We start from the raw sequence: 18,575 nt of genomic DNA on the forward strand, positions 1-18,575 counted from the left end.
GATGGGTGTGAAATATGTGTTTGGGAGTGGCAGGTGGGGTGCTGTCCCCAAAGTCCAGACCCGATCCTACCCCTGCCAGTATGCATCCAAGCACAGGGTGCCTCCCCAAGGAGCCCATGGGCCAGCCTGGGCTCGAGGCTGGCGAGACGGCGGGGGCGGTCCCGGCCCGCCTCTCGGGGCACACGACCTCCTTGGTTTCTCGAAACAGTAGAGTCATTTGCTTTTTGGGCCCTTCTCAAGCCAGACCTCCAACCTGGCCTCAGAGACGCGCTTCAAAGAGGACCTGTGACACTGAACAACCCAGGCAACCGCCATCACCGCGCCCCCTCCTCGGGCTCCCCAGTCCCCACCCTACTCTCCCTTCTCCCACCTCCACCTATGCGGTGGTAAAATGCAGCACTCACAGGGCGCCTGCGCAGTTCTCGGGCGGGGCGGCGGGGGCGGCGGCGGCGGCGGCGGCAGCGGCAGCTATTTATAGTAGGTGACGTCACCTTGAAATAGACCGTTAGGGCCGGCCCGCCCTTCCCCCCTCCCACTCCCGCCGCTCCCCGCCGCCAGGCTCGGCTGCTCCCACTGCGCAGGCGTCCTCCGTCCTCCCATCCCCCCGCGCGGCCGCCTCTCCTCCCCCGGCGGCGACGGCAGCGCGAGCCACAGCGTGCGGGGCGAGCCAGCGAGAGGGCGCGATCAGCGGCGCTGCCTGCAGCCAGCAGCCTTGGGCCGGCCGGCGAGCCAGTGCGCGTGCGCGGCGGCGGCCTCCGCGGCGACTAGGGAGCAGACGCACGGGCGGGCGAGCGGGCGAGCGGTGCGGGCGCTAGGCGAGGCCGAGCCACGAGCGACATGGGGGACCGAGAGCAGCTGCTGCAGCGGGCGCGGCTGGCCGAGCAGGCGGAGCGCTACGACGACATGGCCTCCGCCATGAAGGCGGTGAGCGCGCCGGGAGGCCGGGTTGGCCGGCTGTGAGGCCCGGCGTAGGGGAGGGATGGGCGGCCGGGCGGCATCTCCCTCCGGGCCCGGGGCGACCCCGCGACCTCTCTGGGCGCGGCCGCCCGCCGGCAGCCCGCGCTTCCCGCGCCCGCCCCGCCATTTCCTGCGGCTGGGCCCGGGTGGGGTCTCGGGGGAGGAATGCAGCCCCACGAGGATGGGTGGGCGACAGTGGCCCCTTTCAGGCGGGCGGGGGTCGCCGCATCCCAGCTCGGAGCCTTGGGTGGGGGGGGGTGCCTGAGGAAACGTGAGAGAGCCACATTCCTCGTTCTAGACCGTTCTGCCCAATGTGGGGGCTCACCTCCCTCTCGCCTTCCTCCATACCCCAACTTGGAATAAAGAATCACCTAGTGAGTGGCGCCCTGTCTCTCCTGGTTTTCTCTGCCACGACCTGAATGGAGTCTGTGTGATTCCGATCTGTTATGCTCTGCTCGCCGGAATCGTTCTCGTTCCATCTTCCCACGCCCGGGTCTGGCTTTGTGTGCGAAGACCCCCCACTCTGCAGTCTAGACGTAGTCGCGAGCTGGAGGGCGGAGGGCGGTGGGTGTGGGGCCCCACTCCCAGGTCTGATGCAGGGAGCATCTGCCTGGAGATTAAAATGAGACGTGACTTCTTGGCAGGACAGGGCTGTGTCCCTTTGCATTCCCGAGATCTTCATAGATTGATTCTGCAGCTTGATTTCCGGTGAAGGACTCGTGCCCAGCCACACCCTAGCACATACCGTGGATCAGACACCACCTGCATATATGAGACTAAGAGTTCCGGTTATCCTCTTACTGTCCCTGTCTCTTAACTTTATTTTACCTTTTCTCTAAATGAACATTACTTCTCTGTGTCAAGGTCACACGGTGGTAGAGCTACAACTGACGGCCACCAACCTGCTATGTTCAACCAGTGTACATCCTCTGGAGACCTGGGAGGATCCGCCTGGACCCCATCTTAGACCTAAAGATCCTGCAGCTCTAGGGTTGGGACTCAGAAATCTGCACCCTAACCAGCGGTCATGGCAATTTTTAGCGGGCTGAAGCTTGACAGTTACTGCCTGCATTATGGCTCATTCGTCCTTTTGCTGGCCTTGTGAGATTTCTTATAAATCCACAAATCAAGAGGCTCCCTAAAATTGCAGAATCATTTGAAAATCTGCTTTTAAGGTTTTTGATATTAATATCATATGAAATAGGTTGCTGAGGTCAGTATTTAGTATTATCCAGCTAAGAAAGACACTTGAAGAGGTATCTTTCTTGTGTGGTGTTCTTATTACACATGGCACTAGGTGTGTTAGGAAACCAGCAGTACCACTCATTTGTTGATAAATCGGTGATCCTGATTTGAGCCCAGGCATACTGTCACAGGTTAGACAGTCTAAACCAGGGACAATCTAGGTCTGGGATCTGAAGTCTTTGTAATTCAGGGGGCCCTCTTTAAGGACATGAATGTAAAATATATTAATTTTGCAAATTTTACAGAATCTATGAATACATTTCCTCTGAAGGGGTTCTGAGCTTAATTTTCTTTGGGTTAAGAGCCACTTCTGTTCACACAGCAAGTCACACTTGAGTGAGTGTCTTCTCCCCCATGATGGAGTGGTACTGGGATTGTGCAGGCTGAGGGCTCTCTAGACATTTTAGTGAGGCCCTCACTTATGCTGTGAGTGGGACTTCAGTAAGGGTGAATTGAGGTTAAGGGAAAATGACTAGAAAGGACATTCTGGAGCTCTGGCAAACCTGAGGCAACTTGAAATGGGAAGTAAGGAAAGGACTGAGAGATGTAACCAGAAAGAAGTACAGTTAGAACAAGATGGCTTTCTGGTCTTCATAAGCAGGCTTGAATAATGCTGTCCTATAGCTAGAAACTTGTGTTCACAGATTTTCTCTGAGGCTTAAAGGTAGCATTTTGCAAACTAATGGGCTCTCTCATGTGTTGAGAATCTGTAATATCTATCTGAAATGATTTATGGGTTGGATAAGCCATCCAGCATTGAAAAATCAATCTAAGCTCCAATTATGTCATCTGATAATTGCGATAAACCATTCCTTCAGTGTAACTCCTTTTAAAAAGTCAGAACTTTTTTTGTCATCTAAATTAATGGAATATATTCATTGGAAAGGACTTGGCAGGGTTCAGTGGAAGACAGTTTCTTATGTTTACCTATCAAGTTGATATTTGTACATTAAACTCAGTCCCCATTTTATTAATATTGTAGGCTTAAAGTAGAGCTTTTGAAAAAAGGGAATTCTGGTAACTCTCTGGGTTTGTGTGGGTTTTCTTCAGGGTGATGGAAGGGCAGGTAAGTAGACTGTTCTAGGGTAGACGGAGCAGCGCACCTGAGTGAGATGTTCTGATGTCACCACTCTGTAACCTTGAAACTTAACATCTCTTGGCTTCAAGTCCTTGGAAGTGTAAAGCTAGTAATGCTGGTGTTGCTATCAAGTCATTTTTCAGTCTTTATTCTTCTAACTTGTTTTCTGTTTTCTTTATAACTTAAATGGTCACCTAATAAATGCCTGCCTGTAATCATTGATGTTCCTTATGGTACCAGCGTCACCTGGAGGATGGTGTTGGTAAGCTTTAAGAAAACTCATGCATATTGGAAACAATAGCGTTGCCTCCAGTCATTTGAGAACTGCAGTTCCCTGCCTCACCCCATAATTTGAAGAGGCAAGAAATGCTTCTGAAGTGAACTGGAGTGTCTTCAAGATCTCCTCATCTCATATCTAGCAGCTTACAAAGAGTGAAACGGTAGGAAAATGCATTGAGAAAGATGGTAAGAACCCAGGTCCTCTCTAGGCTGGGGGCCTGGAATGACCTTACCCAAATTGTAACCTGCGAAAAATGGGTATCATACCATCTTATGAGAAAGTGAAATAAACCTATAAAGGGGGATAAAAATGTCAGTGCATTAGACTTACATGATTTAAGGAAAGAGAGTAAATAACGAGATTTCTGGTGAATACTCATGGGTGGGCATCATTCATTCATGTCTCTTATTGCCTTAAGTCAGCTATTTTATATTAAAACATAGATTGTAATTGTGAATTTATAAAACATCAGAATTATTTGGGATAGCATGGTGTGTTTTTTAACATTGATACAGTTGATTACAAAGTTGGCAAAGGGCAGAGAAATACATCTGAAGGACTTGAAGAATATCTGTAAAAATCTTGAGTGCAGGAAACAAAGCTGCAGCTTGAAGAAACAGTTTGAGAGGAAGAGGCACTTGGCCCAACCAGTGGCCAAAGGCTCTTATTCCAACAGCTGTGAGATTATGGGAAGTGGGGGAATGAACAAGCAGGCGGTGTATAAAAGGAGAGCTCAGCTGAGTGGCTCAGGGTGAGACATACCGTGATGCAGATATTAAAACTAAGGATGATTTTGAGGTGTACCAAAATTGTGGTTAGTGTGAAATCTTAAAGCCACATCAGTACTGTAGTTTGAAATATGTATAAACTAGAGAGTATTATTGCCCACTAAGTGGTCATTTGTAATGTAAGTATTGCTTTGCCATATATTGGCTGAGGAAGGAAAGAGGGTTCTGGATTCTTGCGGTAGCCTGCATTAAAAGGAGTTCAGGTGGTGAACAGTTCACGGAGCTTTGTCTGTAATTTCGTATTAGTGGTATAATGCAGTGTCACACTTCCAGAAATAGTTTGGAAGGAGATATCCCAAATGTGTTTTCTATGTTACAATTTGTCAAGTTTATGGAACTTATATTTTACTTATAAGGCATTCAGTAAATGGTAGCTATTACTCCCTTGTATACGTTCTCATATAATTTTCTTAACAACTTTGCTATGGATAGTTGTTAACTTCATTTTACAAATGAGGTTTAAAGAGGTTAATTTTCTCGAGGTCAAGTTGTGAAGCCAAGATTTGAACTCTTGAATTTAGAACTCTAACCACTGTATAATAATGGGCCACTAGGCTAAGGGATAAAATATATATATATTTTTTTAAGATTTCATTCATTTATTAGAGAGAGTGCTTGAGAGAGTACAAGTAGGGGGTGGGGAGAGGGAGAAGGGAGCCTGACGCAGGGCTTGATCCCAGGACCCCGGGATCATGAAAGGGATATTTCTTTCTTTTTTTTTTTTTTTTTAAAGATTTTATTTATTTATTTGGCAGATAGAGAGAGACAGCCAGCGAGAGAGGGAACACAAGCAGGGGAGTGGGAGAGGAAGAAGCAGGCTCCCAGCAGAGAAGCCTGATGCGGGGCTTGATCCCAGAACGCCGGGATCACGCCCTGAGCCAAAGGCAGACGCCTAACGACTGCGCCACCCAGGCGCCCCTGAAAGGGATATTTCTTTTCTTTTTTTTTTTTTTAAAGATTTTATTTATTTATTTGACAGAGATAGCGACAGCCAGCGAGAGAGGGAACACAAGCAGGGGGAGTGGGAGAGGAAGAAGCAGGCTCATAGCGGAGGAGCCTGATGTGGGGCTCGATCCCATAATGCCGGGATCACGCCCTGAGCCGAAGGCAGACGCTTAACCGCTGTGCCACCCAGGCGCCCCTGAAAGGGATATTTCTAATATACGTTCTGGTATATTAGTCATTATTGGTGACTAACTTGCAGGCCCTTTACACAAGTAGGCTTCGTGAACAAGTAATTTCATCTATCAGATGTAAGTCATTTTTGCCAAGTTTGATTAAAAACAGAATCCAGCACGTATGGTTCTTAGCTGTAGCAGGGGAGTGTAAAAGGCAGACTTACACATTTGGATTTTGCTTGTTCTCCTGAACACCAGTTTTTTTTAGCTTAAGCAAAGTATTAATTGAATTTGAATTCCTGCTATGAATTAAGTGCAGAACTATGTTAAATTATACTCATGGTATTTTAAGAAATTGTTTCGTATCCTTGGCACCAGTTGTTTTTCCACTTTTTTTTTTTTTAAGTGTATTTGATAAGCTGATAGGCCCTAACATTTCATTGTCTGGGGTATTGGTAAAATTCCTCCTAGTGTCCAAGTTGAGGCCACCGGTCTGCTGTGCTGTTTGGGTGCTCTTCGCACTCCTCGCTGCAGTGGCTTTCCTGTCGGGTGGTGGCTGGTGGCACTTCCATGCAACCAGGACTTGGCACAGCTTCTGAAGCTTTCAGTGCTGGTGCCTCCAGGGACAGTAGCAGCAATGCCATTCAGATGGGTTGTATTTATTTTATTTTATTTTATTTTTTAAAAGATTTTATTATTTATTTGACAGAGAGACAGCCAGCGAGAGAGGGAACACAAGCAGGGGGAGTGGGAGAGGAAGAAGCAGGCTCCCAGCGGAGGAGCCCGATGTGGGGCTTGATCCCAGAACGCCAGGATCACGTCCTGAGCCGAAGGCAGACGCCTAACGACTGAGCCACCCAGGCGCCCCAGATGGGTTGTATTTAATCCCTGCCAGTCCCTACGAAAATGTTCATTTATGTCAAGAGTAAGAAAAGGCAGTCTCTCCGTGATCCAAAGGTGGCTATTTTGACTAATGTTAAGCTTTGAGTGGTTATTAACTACCTGAACTCATCTGCTCTAAGCTTGAAGTCTAGCTTCTCTTTGGCTTTCTAGAACTGCAGCCCGAATGAGGACAGGGAGTGGTCTTTCCAGGCCTGGGCAAGTGGTGACAGATGGATAGTTTGCCACCTTGGGACCAGGCAGAATCTTCACTCGGAGGATAGGGGAAGAGTCACCAATAAAAAGCTTTCTTCCTTCCCCCGACTCTCCCCTTTTTTCCCCCTTTTTTCTTTCTTCTTTTTTTAAAAAATACATACAGGACTCTACCAAAGAACTTAAAGATTTTATGATGTGGTTATGTTGACCTAATTGTTCATGAGAATTGTTTTCTCCTGTTGTAAACTCTTATATCAAAAGCAAGCCTGTTGGTAGCAAGTGGGTGTGGGTAACTATAAAAGATGGGATAGTAGTGGGTGTGTGTAGCTCTGAAGGGTGGGAGTGCCCTTTAGGAGAAGTAACGTTTACCCTGACTTTGGCAATGTGGCCTGGCAGTCCAGGGGTGGCATTTTTTGTTTGCTCAGTATTACTTTTGAGGTTAGATATTTCCCAGATTAAGAACTTTAAGTTTTCCCAAATAGTTCCTGTGCTATTTTTGGCAGTGGATCTATTTTTACTCACAAACACATAGTTTATTGCCTGGTGAGTTAGTGGGAGGAGCCCTTAGGGATTTTTGAGTAAGCGAATGGTGTCATAGGAAGATAAATGAGTTAGTAGCCTATCAGGTTATTTGTAACTTTTAGTACTGCTGTGTAGTCCCAGAGCAGAGGAAATGGGGTCAAGTGAGTGCCCCTGGGCTGGGAGTTGGCGCAGCCAAAGGTGGCGGTAGGGTAAGGACATGAGTCAGGACATCAGTTGGGTGGCCGGCCTAGAGTCCAATCCTTAAGGGAGGTGGAGAGATAGGCCTTTATAAATGGGAATGGTCCACCAACTTAGGGTTTTTGGAAAGGGTGTAAGTAGGATTAAGTGGGGTGGGAGGTGGACAGGTGAATGGAGCTGAGGAGTCCCTTAGAGGGGGTGCTGCCACACGAAGACGTCATGTCAAGAATGGCTGTCCTGAGGGTAGCCGGTGTGTGGCAGAAATGAGGGTGTGTTGAAACTGGCTGGAGTAGAGAGCAGGTTGGGAACCATTGGGCAGGTCTCTCTGTCTTGTAAATTCTGTGTCTTGTCTTTGCTTCACGTTCCCGATAAGAAACCATTCGGAAATTTATCATTGTAAAGCTGCACTAAGTCATGTCCATAGGCTGTGATGCAGCCGTCCAGCTGCTTCAGTATCCGCGGGGTTGGGACTGGTGGCTGTGGTTTCCTTTCTCCTGCACTACATGCCTCCCAGTGTCTGCTTCTCTTGGTGTGTGACCAGACTTCACTAGCTCTCCTGCCTCCAGTAGTTTGGAATTTGAAATACTGGGAGCCGGTGCTGACAAATCAAGCCTGGCTGTAAGTCTTGTTTGTTTCAATAGGCCGTCTGATTTCACTTCGTTCTGTACTTTTCCAACCTGGGAAAAGCTCAGTTATAAAGTAATAAAATGATCTTCCTTCCATAAGTTTCCCTTTCTTAACTGAGTTGTAACCCAGGAGTGTTAAAAATACTATATTTAAATGTATCCAGTTATTTCCTAGTTAGGTCCTGGCTGGAGTTCTAAGAACAATGCTTGCTTAGCTGTTAGTCACACTCAGCTGATGCTGATAGTGATTCATTCAGACTGGCAGGAAACCAGATGATTGTTACATAAACACTAATACTCCTGCTAAATGATTTTTCTTCTGAAGGTGTCATTATAAATATTGCCCAGTAGCCTTTTTGGGCAGTTTGTTCCTGATGGAGAAGGGCCGCGTGAATTCCTGAAACCTACAGATACAACCAAATTTCGTTTACACTAATATCAACCTCATACCTTTCCACACCTTTTATTGTTGCTCAGGAAAAACAGAATCCTAGAATATTAGAGCTGAAAGAGGTCCTTGGAAATGGTTTAGGCCAGTGCCCTTTATTTTACTTTTGATCCGCAGACAAGGTCACATAGCTAGCTCAGGCTAAACTCCAGATTTCTTATGGTTTTTTGTGTTTTTTAGTGATGATAATGTCTATTGTACAGACACCCTGGGTGATAAGGGTGTTCTGTATTTCACATATGCACTCAATTTTAAAGATACGCTCTGGAGGGTTACCCTGGTGTATCTTTGTGGATCTGACAAGGACCTTTATTAGCCACAGGGTGAAATCTTAGTGACTCCTTAGGGATAGCATTTGCATTTTAGTGTCAAGTGCCCTTAGATTGACTTACTGCAGGACCTAAGGAGGTCTTGGATTCTGTGCTAGCCTCGTGTTTTACTGAATATTGCCCTGGAAAAGTGAGTCATTTGAGAGGGAATTCAACAATCTGAGATTTGTCAGAGGATTCAAGACAATTTTGATTTATAAGGGTTGCTTCCTTAAAAGACCAAATTAAATATCTGTAAAATTTCTTTATATTTCCAATAAACAAATGTGCATATGTGTTTGAAGGAACTCACTGGAGGAGAAAACCTAGTGAGTGGGGTTACAGGTCTTCACCTGGATTTGAAGGGAGGATGGATTTGGGCTCAGTAGAGAGATTGCCTGGGACTGGGGCAGATCACCGAGGAAAGTGTGGAGACCACTCAGCCTCAGACGGTGTGAGGAGGAATGAGGAACCTGGTTTGCAGGCAGTCCTCCCAGGGGATGGGCAGAGGCAGCCTGTAGCCAAAGACCCCACTGAAGAGAAAAGTGGGGTGGGGTTGGGTTGATTGAGTAGACAGAGGTGGGGAGACAGTCCCAGGCTAGGGATTTGTTGAGAAAGAGTAGATGTGCTGGGGACATGGAATTGGGGGAATTGTTGGTATTTTTATTGGGGAGGGGGTTGCTAGTAGACAATGAAGAACTTGGCACCAGTTTTCTAATTTTACACGTAATGATTATATTTGTTGCGTATGTTCTTGAGTTAATTTTTTTAATCTTTTAGAATTTCTGATTCTGCACTGCTGAGTCGTTTCAATTCGTGTTAAAGCATGTCTGTTTTAATATGCTGTTAATAACTTTCTCCCTTGAACTTGGCATTTAACCCTTTCCCCTTAGTTGCAGGAATTTCTGTCCTTATAGTTTAAGTAATATTTTTCTTTGTTGAGTGTTTTATGGTTTCCTAAATTTCCTAAATGTTTTTCTTTTTTTTTTTCCCGAAAATTAAAGACCTTTACCAGTCATATAATTAAGGCATCCCCCTACTTTATAAAGGTAGAAGTCAATTTAGAAAATTAGTGGCTTTGCTGGGGCCCAGACCCAAGTTTTTCTGATTCCAAGTCTGTATTAGTTTCCTGGGCTGCCAAACAAAGTACCACAAGCTTGTAGCTTAAAACAGCAAATTATATTATTTCATTTGGGAAGGTTAGAAGTCCAAGATCAAGGTGTCAGCAGGGCCGTGCTCCTTCTGAAGGCTCTAGGGAAAAATCCTTCCTTGCCTCTCCTTTAGCTTCTGGTGGTTCTTGGTAATCCTTGGCATTCCTTGACTGGTGGACACATCACTCCAATCTCTGCCTCCATCATCACGTGGCATTCTCCCTGTGTTCGTGTGTCTCCAAATCTCCCACTCCTTATAAGGGCGCCAGTCACTGGATTTAGGATCCACCCTGATACAGGGTGACCTCATCTTGACTTGATTACATCTGTAGAGGTCCTATTTCCCAATAAGGTCACATTCACAGGTCCCGAGGTTAGGACTTCAGTGTAACTTTGGGGGACACAGTTCAACAACACAACGAAGTCCAACTCCCTTTTTACTAACTACATAGCTGGCTCGGTTGGAGTTGGTATCATGAACTACCTAAAGACACATGAAATTTATGAAATTTAACATTTCTTCTTAAAATAATTGGTGCTTCCATCCTTGATGGCCAGGCAGGGTTTCCTGTCAGGTAGGTCAAAGTAGAGCTTATTGTTGAGTGCTTCCTTTCCGCAGAGGCTGGGGGCACATTCCTGTCACTAATGTATCCATTTGGATTGGGGGAGGTCTGAGTGTCCCATTGGGATTCTCTTGTGTAACCACTCAGGGCAAAACTGGCCATTTGACCTGTGTTTGATCTCATCTGTGAATGCTCTTATCTATTAATATATATTTGAGGGAGGTGTGGTTGGTTCTTTCTAGAATTTAAAGTTGGAAGTAGAATCTGGAATGGACTTCCGGTCTATAATCTTTGAACATTTGGCAAAGGAATTATATGATCTTATTGTTGACAGTACCTTTTGCAGGGCTTTTTCATCCACCACTGTGTACCATCACAGTCTTTCCATGATTATCTTTATCCTCATACCTCTACCAAGATGAAGGCAACATCTTAAAAGGCCCGAATTATGAATTTCTCAAATCCCTTATCACTGAATATTTTGTTTCAAGTATTTATTTCTTCTTTTTAGACTGCGGTCTTCCTTCAGAGAGGATCCATGTCTGATTGGTTTTTCTCTAGCTTGTCCACGCTGGCTTGAGAAGGGTTGTTGATCAGGTTCAAAGGAAGATTTCTTTCTAAGATTTTTGGATTTGGATCTCAGTGTTTAACTTTTGGGGATTTTGCAGGTGACAGAGCTCAATGAACCTCTTTCTAATGAAGATCGGAACCTCCTCTCGGTGGCCTACAAGAACGTGGTTGGTGCCAGGCGATCTTCCTGGAGGGTCATAAGCAGCATTGAGCAGAAAACCATGGCTGATGGAAATGAAAAGAAATTGGAGAAAGTTAAAGCTTACCGGGAGAAGATTGAGAAGGAGCTGGAGACAGTGTGCAATGATGTCCTGGCGCTGCTCGACAAGTTCCTCATCAAGAACTGCAATGATTTCCAGTATGAGAGCAAGGTATTTTACCTGAAAATGAAGGGCGATTACTACCGCTACTTGGCAGAGGTAGCTTCCGGGGAGAAGAAAAACAGTGTGGTCGAAGCTTCCGAGGCTGCCTACAAGGAAGCCTTTGAAATCAGCAAAGAGCACATGCAGCCGACGCACCCCATCCGGCTGGGTCTGGCCCTCAACTTCTCCGTGTTCTACTATGAGATCCAGAATGCACCCGAGCAGGCCTGCCTCTTAGCCAAACAAGCCTTCGATGATGCCATAGCTGAGCTGGACACACTAAACGAGGATTCCTATAAGGACTCCACGCTCATCATGCAGTTGCTGCGAGACAACCTCACCCTCTGGACCAGCGACCAGCAGGATGAAGAAGCAGGAGAAGGCAACTGAAGAGTCTCCGGGTCCCAGGCCCTTCCTTCACCCACCACCCCCCATCATCACTTGATTCTTCCTTGCCACAATCACTAAATATCTAGTGCTAAACCTATCTGTATTGGCAGCACAGCTACTCAGATCTGCTCTCCTGCCCCTTGGGAAGCAGTTTCAGATAAATCTTCATGGGCATTGCTGGATTGATGGTTGCTTTAAGCCCTTAGGGGCTCTCTTTTCGAATTGTGCAGACAAGTGCGATCTGAATGAGGCATTCTATGCCTATTGATCTATGGGAAATCCAAGCAAAAGCAATGGGAAGTTTAGAAAGGAGAATTAGCCAACACAGGCTACGATTGATATTTAAATGATCCATGTAAAACAAGCTGATAGTGTTTTGTTCAGCAGTACATCTTGTGCATGCAAAAGATGAATTCACCCCCCACCTCTTTCTTCAGCTAATGGAAAACTGTTAAGGGAAGCTGATTACAAAGAGACCACTCCTCCTTTCCATCAGCTTTACAATAAACTGTTCAACGTGAGGTTTCAGTAGCGCCTTGTTTTGCCTCTTTAAATTATGTGCACAAACCTTCTTTTTCAATGCAATGCATCTAAAGTTTTGATACCTGTAACTTTTTTTTTTTTTTTTTTTTTTGGTTGTGATTGTTTAAGAATCATGGATTTATTTTTTGTAACTCTTTGGCTATTGTCCTTGTGTATCCTGACAGCACCGTGTGTGTCAGCCCACGTCAATCAAGATGGGTGATTATGAAATGCCAGACTTCTAAATTAAATGTTTTGGAATTCAGTGGGTAAATAAATGCTGCTTTGGGGATATTATGTCTATGTATGTGGTTTTCATTTCCCCCCTCCCCTCCTCAAGGAGCTCTCTTAACAGGTTACCATTTTGAATTCTGGTTTTGGTTTCTAAAACACCGAAGCATTTTTGGCACAGTAAGTTTTCTTGCTCTCTGATTCCGTTACACATTTTGCAGTATACACATTAGACTCATGAATTTTCAGTTATTTTCTGTCTACCCAGTGGCATAGCCTCTCTGATCCACTCTTCCTGATAACTGGTGCTGGTACAGGAGCTGAGCTGACCAAAATGCCCAGTCTTCCTCAGTTACAGCACCTGACCAGGGAAAGGTCAAGCTTCTGTGTAACTTGGGAGGGTGTAGCCTGACCCACCCTACTGGAATGTCGGTTGATATTTAACACTGAAGGTAGATACGGAGCTTACACCTGTCCTCATTTTCTTCGTATCCTTTCTGTATTAGATATAATAAAATGGATCCCTGAAATCTTTAGTGATTATAATTAAGAAAGCTTTGAGTGTTCTTTGAAATAGGCCTCCTAGGACGCCTGGCTGGCTCAGTCGGTTAAACATACACCTTCAGCTCAGGTCATGATCCCAGGGTCCTGGGATTGAGTCCTGCATCAGGCTCCCTGCTCAGTGGGGAGCCTGCTTCTCCCTCTGCCTGCTGCTCCCCCTGCTTGTGCTCTCTGTCTCTGACAAATATGTAAATAAAATACAACAACAACAACTAAAAAAAAATAGAAAAACCTCTCATCTGTGTTTAAAAAAGGAAAAGGCTGAGGCGCCTGGGTGGCTTAGTCTGTTAAGCATCTGCCTTCAGCTCAGGTCATGATCCCAGGGTTCTGGGTCGAGTCCCGCATCGGCCTCTCTGGTCAGTGGGGAGCCTGCTTCTGGCCCTTGACCCTGCTCATGTGCTCGTGTGTGCACTCTCTCTCTGTTGTAAGTAATAATTAAAAAGAAAGGGCTGGACACCTTAAGCTGTCTCCCAACTGCCTTCACCCCAGGGCTTCTCTTGAGGCCTAGCATCGCCAGCTAAACTTCATTCTCTGGTGATAGGGACTTGAGCCCCTCACGGTTTTTATCACCTGCAGCTTGGTGCCCAGGAACTATACGTGCTTGGTAAGATTGGTTGGGTTACACAAAGGCCTTAAAATACCTTAACCTTGACTAAAGCTTGATGCTAGACCGGTGAGAACGGCAGCGGTCTCTGGCTTTAAACTTCCATTGTGGTGGAGCACAGACCTTTCAGGCTTAGAACCTGTTTTCTCATTCTAAAGTAGAGGTATGACCCATGTCCTCCTGAAATACTCCTTAGGAAGTCTGTTTCGGGTTGACCTAATTGCTAGCTAACGTGGTTATGAAGTTTCACTTCAGTTAGGAGGTCAGGTATTTTAAAGCTACCAGCTTTATGCGGCCAAGATACTTGCCTGTGATAAGCATGTAGACATTAAAACTTATTAAATTTGAAATGCCTTTCATGGGAAGAGCTTTAGGAAAAACACTCCTCTTTCCATTTCATAGCTGTCTAATGAAAGGTTCTGTCCCCCCGCTTGTGAATGAGGAAAGCTGAGGTGCAGAGGTTGTGGACCTCTGGGATTCACACAGCTGGTTAAGCCGCAGAGGACAGCTAAGACCCCTAATCCAGAGTTCCAAGTGTCCCGGGTTCTGCCAGTGCCATGTTCCAGGCAGGCAGCCTCGACAAGCCACACAACTTTTCGAGATTTATGTCTCTCATTTTTTAGTTAAGTGTAGGGTTTGTAATATGTTTTCGTTCAACTCAAAGTACTTCGTGTCAGGCATCTCCTTTGGTCTGGGGATGGGTGTGGGGACATAAGGACACATAATGACACTTTAGCCCTGTAAGTGATAAATGGGATTCTTTGAGAGCACCTGAGGGAACTATGAATCACAGGTGCCATAAACCTGGAAGGCTTCTCTACGGCACAACCTCAAAGCTTTCCTTCCGGTTTTGCACATTCATGTTTTAAAACTTACCGAGATAAATTTATGAAATGATAGGGTCATCTCAGTGTTACGGGAGGGGAAACTAAACTCCAGAGAAATGAAATGGCTTTTCCAGAGTCGCACTGGAAGATCGGTAATCGAACCTAGACTAACATTCAGATTCTTCAAATCTTTGTCTGTGGTTCTTTACTATGCTCTTGGGATTAAGAAGGAAAAATGGATGTGGCACACATCCCATTCTGGGGATACTTTTAGTGCTTTTAATATTTTCATTTAGAGTTGAAGGAATTCTACTTGGAAAGGGATGTGTAAGTTTATTGGTGCTATTGCTTCAGATTTTCAGCAACTCCTCAAACTCTGCTCAAAATTCGTATGTTTCAGTTGGAGGAAAGGGTATTGGATTCTTCTTCTTTTTTTTAGGTTTTTATTTTAATTATCTGGTGCTCATCACAAGAAGCGCACTCTTTAATCCCTATCACCAATTTAACTTCTCCCCACCCCCACCCCCCTTCGGCTGACCATCCATTTTTTCTCTGTAGTTGAGAGTCTGTTTCTTGGTTTGTCTTTTTCTCTTTGCTTGTTGTTTTGTTTCTTAAATTCCACGTATGAGTGAAATACAGTGTCTTTCTCTGACTGATTTATTTCACTTAGCATAAGCTCTAGCTCCATCCATGTCGTTGCAAATGGCAAGAGATCATTCTTTTTTTTATGGTTGAGTAATATTCCACTGTGGTGTGCGTGTGTGTGTGTGTGTGTGTGTGTGTGTACACACACCACATTTTCTTTATCCATCAATTGATGGACATTTGGGCTGCTTCAGGGTATAGGGTTCTTAATAACAGAGCTATTGTCCGGTAAATACTTGGCCATCTTAAATCTCTTGAGATTGGGGAGTCCTGGATGTCTCTTGGCTCTGTAAACGAGGCTGCATTCCACCTGTCGGGCCCTCCACACCCTCCTCCTATACACTCTTGCTGACTGCCTGTCATTCAAGAGACCAAAAGTGTGCTCAGTTTTCAGGAGACCCTCCAGGGGAGCACAAACACGGATTCACAGCTGGCTGGGACGTAACAGGTCATCTTCCATTATAAAACCCAGTCATTAGACTGACGAAAGCAACGATTTCAAGGTGTATGGTCTCTGGATCTTTACAACACCTCTGGAAGGTAGGAAAATGATAATTTTTTTAAAATTTGTTTAATTAATTTATTTTTTATAATCTTTTTAACAGATGGGGAAACCAGGTATCAGGTGGTATGAGGTAGTAAGAGCAATACTGAGATCAAAACTGGGGCAGTCCTTCAAGGCTCTTTCTACTACACCATGGGTTTTTTGATCCCCATCTGGAGAAAAGGAGTCCTAGGAAAGTACAATAGCTTGCCTTCCTGCCTCTCTGGTTTCTCTCCTTCCTCCTCCAATCTATCCAACATCCCACTCAAATCAAATCCTCCTTTTCAGGCCTAATGAAATGCTGCCTGTTAGGAAACCTCTGATCTGTCTGGGAGCCTTCTGCCAGGTGACTTTGCATTATTATTCTAAATTACTGTGTACATTTCTCCTCCACCTCTAATGGGCCCTGTGATGCCTAGTGAAGCAAGGGCTCCAAAAGATTGGGTGAGCTAAAGAATGAAGGAATCCACTGTCAAGTTCATTTTCCTAAAGTGTATCTCCCATGCCATTTTGGAAGGCAGAGACTGTACCAGGGAGGAGAGGGAAAATAACATTTGCTGACTGTGTTTTGTGGGTGACTTAACAGTCACCCTGCTAAATGGGGCTTTACATTAAAAAAATCAAAGCCAACAATCCCATGAACAAAGTTGTAGCTGCAATTGAGAGGCTCAGAGAGGAAACAGACTTTCATGTGGTCACACAGCTAGGAAGTGGCAGAGCTTGTCCTGTGCAGAGCTCCAAAGTCCTTGTTCTTCTCATGAGCATGTTGCCTTCAGGCAGAGGCTAGAAGCCTGACATCCCAGGTCTTCCTTGATGGGACCCTTTCCTTCCTTGTCAGCCAGACTTCTCTCAGTTACTTTCTTTACATTTGCCTCTTCAAATCAGTCCCTGCCCCACCCCTACCTCCAGGACTCCAGGAATATCCAGCAGCAGGGACTTTAATGCCTTTCTTCCTCCTAATCCTTGGAGCTCCTTCCAGAAGCGGGGATGCCTATGGGTGCTAGAGCTACAGTATGACTCGAGGTGAACCAAAGCACCCCTAAGTGAAATCTCTACTCAGCTGGATGCGACATGTTTTGGCTCAAGCCATTACTCTTCCCTTCTGGAATGGCTTTCTTCTCTTGACCTATTCAAATACTATCTATGAAATCCCATCTGCTCCCTGATAGTGACTTACGACCCTCTCTTTGGGTTCCTGTACTATGGGTCTGTACCACACAATGACACTATCACTCCATCTTCACTCATTCAACACACTGAGCTCCTACTATATGGTAGACATTGGGCAGGGGGTACTGCCTGTCCTCATGGGGCTAACATGCTAGTGGGGGAGATACAATGAACACATAATATAAAATAAATAATATCTAATATAAGTAATATATTATAAAATAATATAAAAATATATATTATAGTGACCATGAAAATGTCACTCAGGTTCTTTACAGGGCCTAGCGCACAGCACGAAGAATTTGTTGAATTCATGAACGATTGATTTGAACTAGAGTTTTTAAAAAGAAATGACCAAAAATAATCCTTTATTTCACCACCCAGTCTATTGATGGGCCACATAAGAAACAGTGGGTCATGATGCCTCAGGCATTGTTCTAACATCACTTGTAAGTTGGTGGTGTGACCTTGAGCAAGTCCTGGCGTCTCGGTGGCCTCTAAAAATGAGGTGGGTACTTTTGGTGGTCTTTGTGTGCTTTTCCATTTCTGAGATTCTGTTATTTTCAACTGCTCTGGGATGGTCCCCATCCTCTTCCTGGCCTTTTTTCCTGTGCCCCCCCTTCCTTCCGCCCTTCACATTTGTCCCTTCTACATCCGCCCTCCACCCCCCTTCACTTTCCTGGTCACCCCCTAGTTTCACTGAGATGGTTACCATGGCAATCACCTCCTGGAAGTGACATCACTCATCTCCTAGGCAACTGTTTCCAGGGCAGTGACATCATTCAATCACCATGGCAACCCTTGGGGAGGCCAGTCCTGCAGTGAAATGGGCAAACAGAATTCTTATGTATATCTGGGGGTTGGGGCAATGCAGGGAGAATATTAAAAGAAGAAAAATATTTCAGGAGCAAGAAGAAAATGCTTTGGCCTTGTAGGGGAAAAATGGGAAACCAGTGTGGGGTTGGGGAAGAAGATCTGGGGTGAATCTCTTCTCCTTTCCAATAACTAGGCTGACCATATCACTAAACTGGGACCCTTGAGAGTGAACATGGGCACCAGTATTGTTACAAGGAAATGACAGGTAAACACTGGGGGCCTCCAAGTAAGCCAGGGAATATGGCCTACACCCATAATCAGGCAGGTGACTTACTCCCTCACCTATTATTGTTCATCGAACAAGCATTGATTCAACTCTGTGTGTGGGCACCAGGGAAACCATAGTGAGCAAACCCAGCCTGGGTCCCTGGCCTAACGGAGCTCACAGAGGTAGGTGTGTGTGCTGGGGCTGGGGCTTATCCTGCAGTCACCCAGTGAATGGGAAGGGAAGGCATAGAACACCAGAGACCTGTTTAATGAAAGTATGGGAAGCAGCCTGGGCAGGAGGGGAGTTCACTAAGTGGGGTTGGGATGGAGTGGGGCGAAGTGTTTTGGCAGAGGGAACAGCATGTGCAAAGGAAGCATGCAGAGCACCAGGAACTGAAAGGCGATGGCCAATGTGGCATTGGACGGAGCTGGGTGGACAGTGAGGACAGAGAAGATGTCAGGGACCAGGCCTCATAGGACCTTGGAGTACTGGGAAGCCCCATGGAAATGTTTTGAGGAGTGGGAGACACGACCCTGTTTGCATTTAAAAAATCTTGCTGGGGCATCTGGGTGGCCAAGTCATTAAGCATCTGCCTTCAGCTCAGGGTGTGATCCCGGGTTCTGGGATCGAGCCCCGCTCCGCTGGGAGCCTGTTTCTTCCTCTCCCACTCCCCCTGCTTGTGTTCCGT

At 45.8% G+C, this 18,575-nt stretch overlaps 1 protein-coding gene across 1 annotated transcript; it reads left to right on the top strand.

The window, feature by feature from the left end:
- Positions 1-632: 632 nt before the first annotated feature.
- On the top strand, positions 633-12,513 carry YWHAH (tyrosine 3-monooxygenase/tryptophan 5-monooxygenase activation protein eta). Its single transcript, XM_040619772.1, has 2 exons — positions 633-924; positions 11,046-12,513. Exons 1-2 carry the CDS (start codon positions 838-840, stop codon positions 11,697-11,699), a joined length of 741 nt encoding a protein of 246 aa, XP_040475706.1. The 5' UTR covers positions 633-837; the 3' UTR covers positions 11,700-12,513.
- The last annotated feature ends 6,062 nt before the right edge of the window (positions 12,514-18,575 follow it).

The sequence above is a fragment of the Ursus maritimus genome, unplaced genomic scaffold (assembly GCF_017311325.1).
Source record: "Ursus maritimus isolate PB19 unplaced genomic scaffold, ASM1731132v1 scaffold_33, whole genome shotgun sequence".
NCBI classification, from domain to species: Eukaryota; Metazoa; Chordata; class Mammalia; order Carnivora; family Ursidae; genus Ursus; species Ursus maritimus.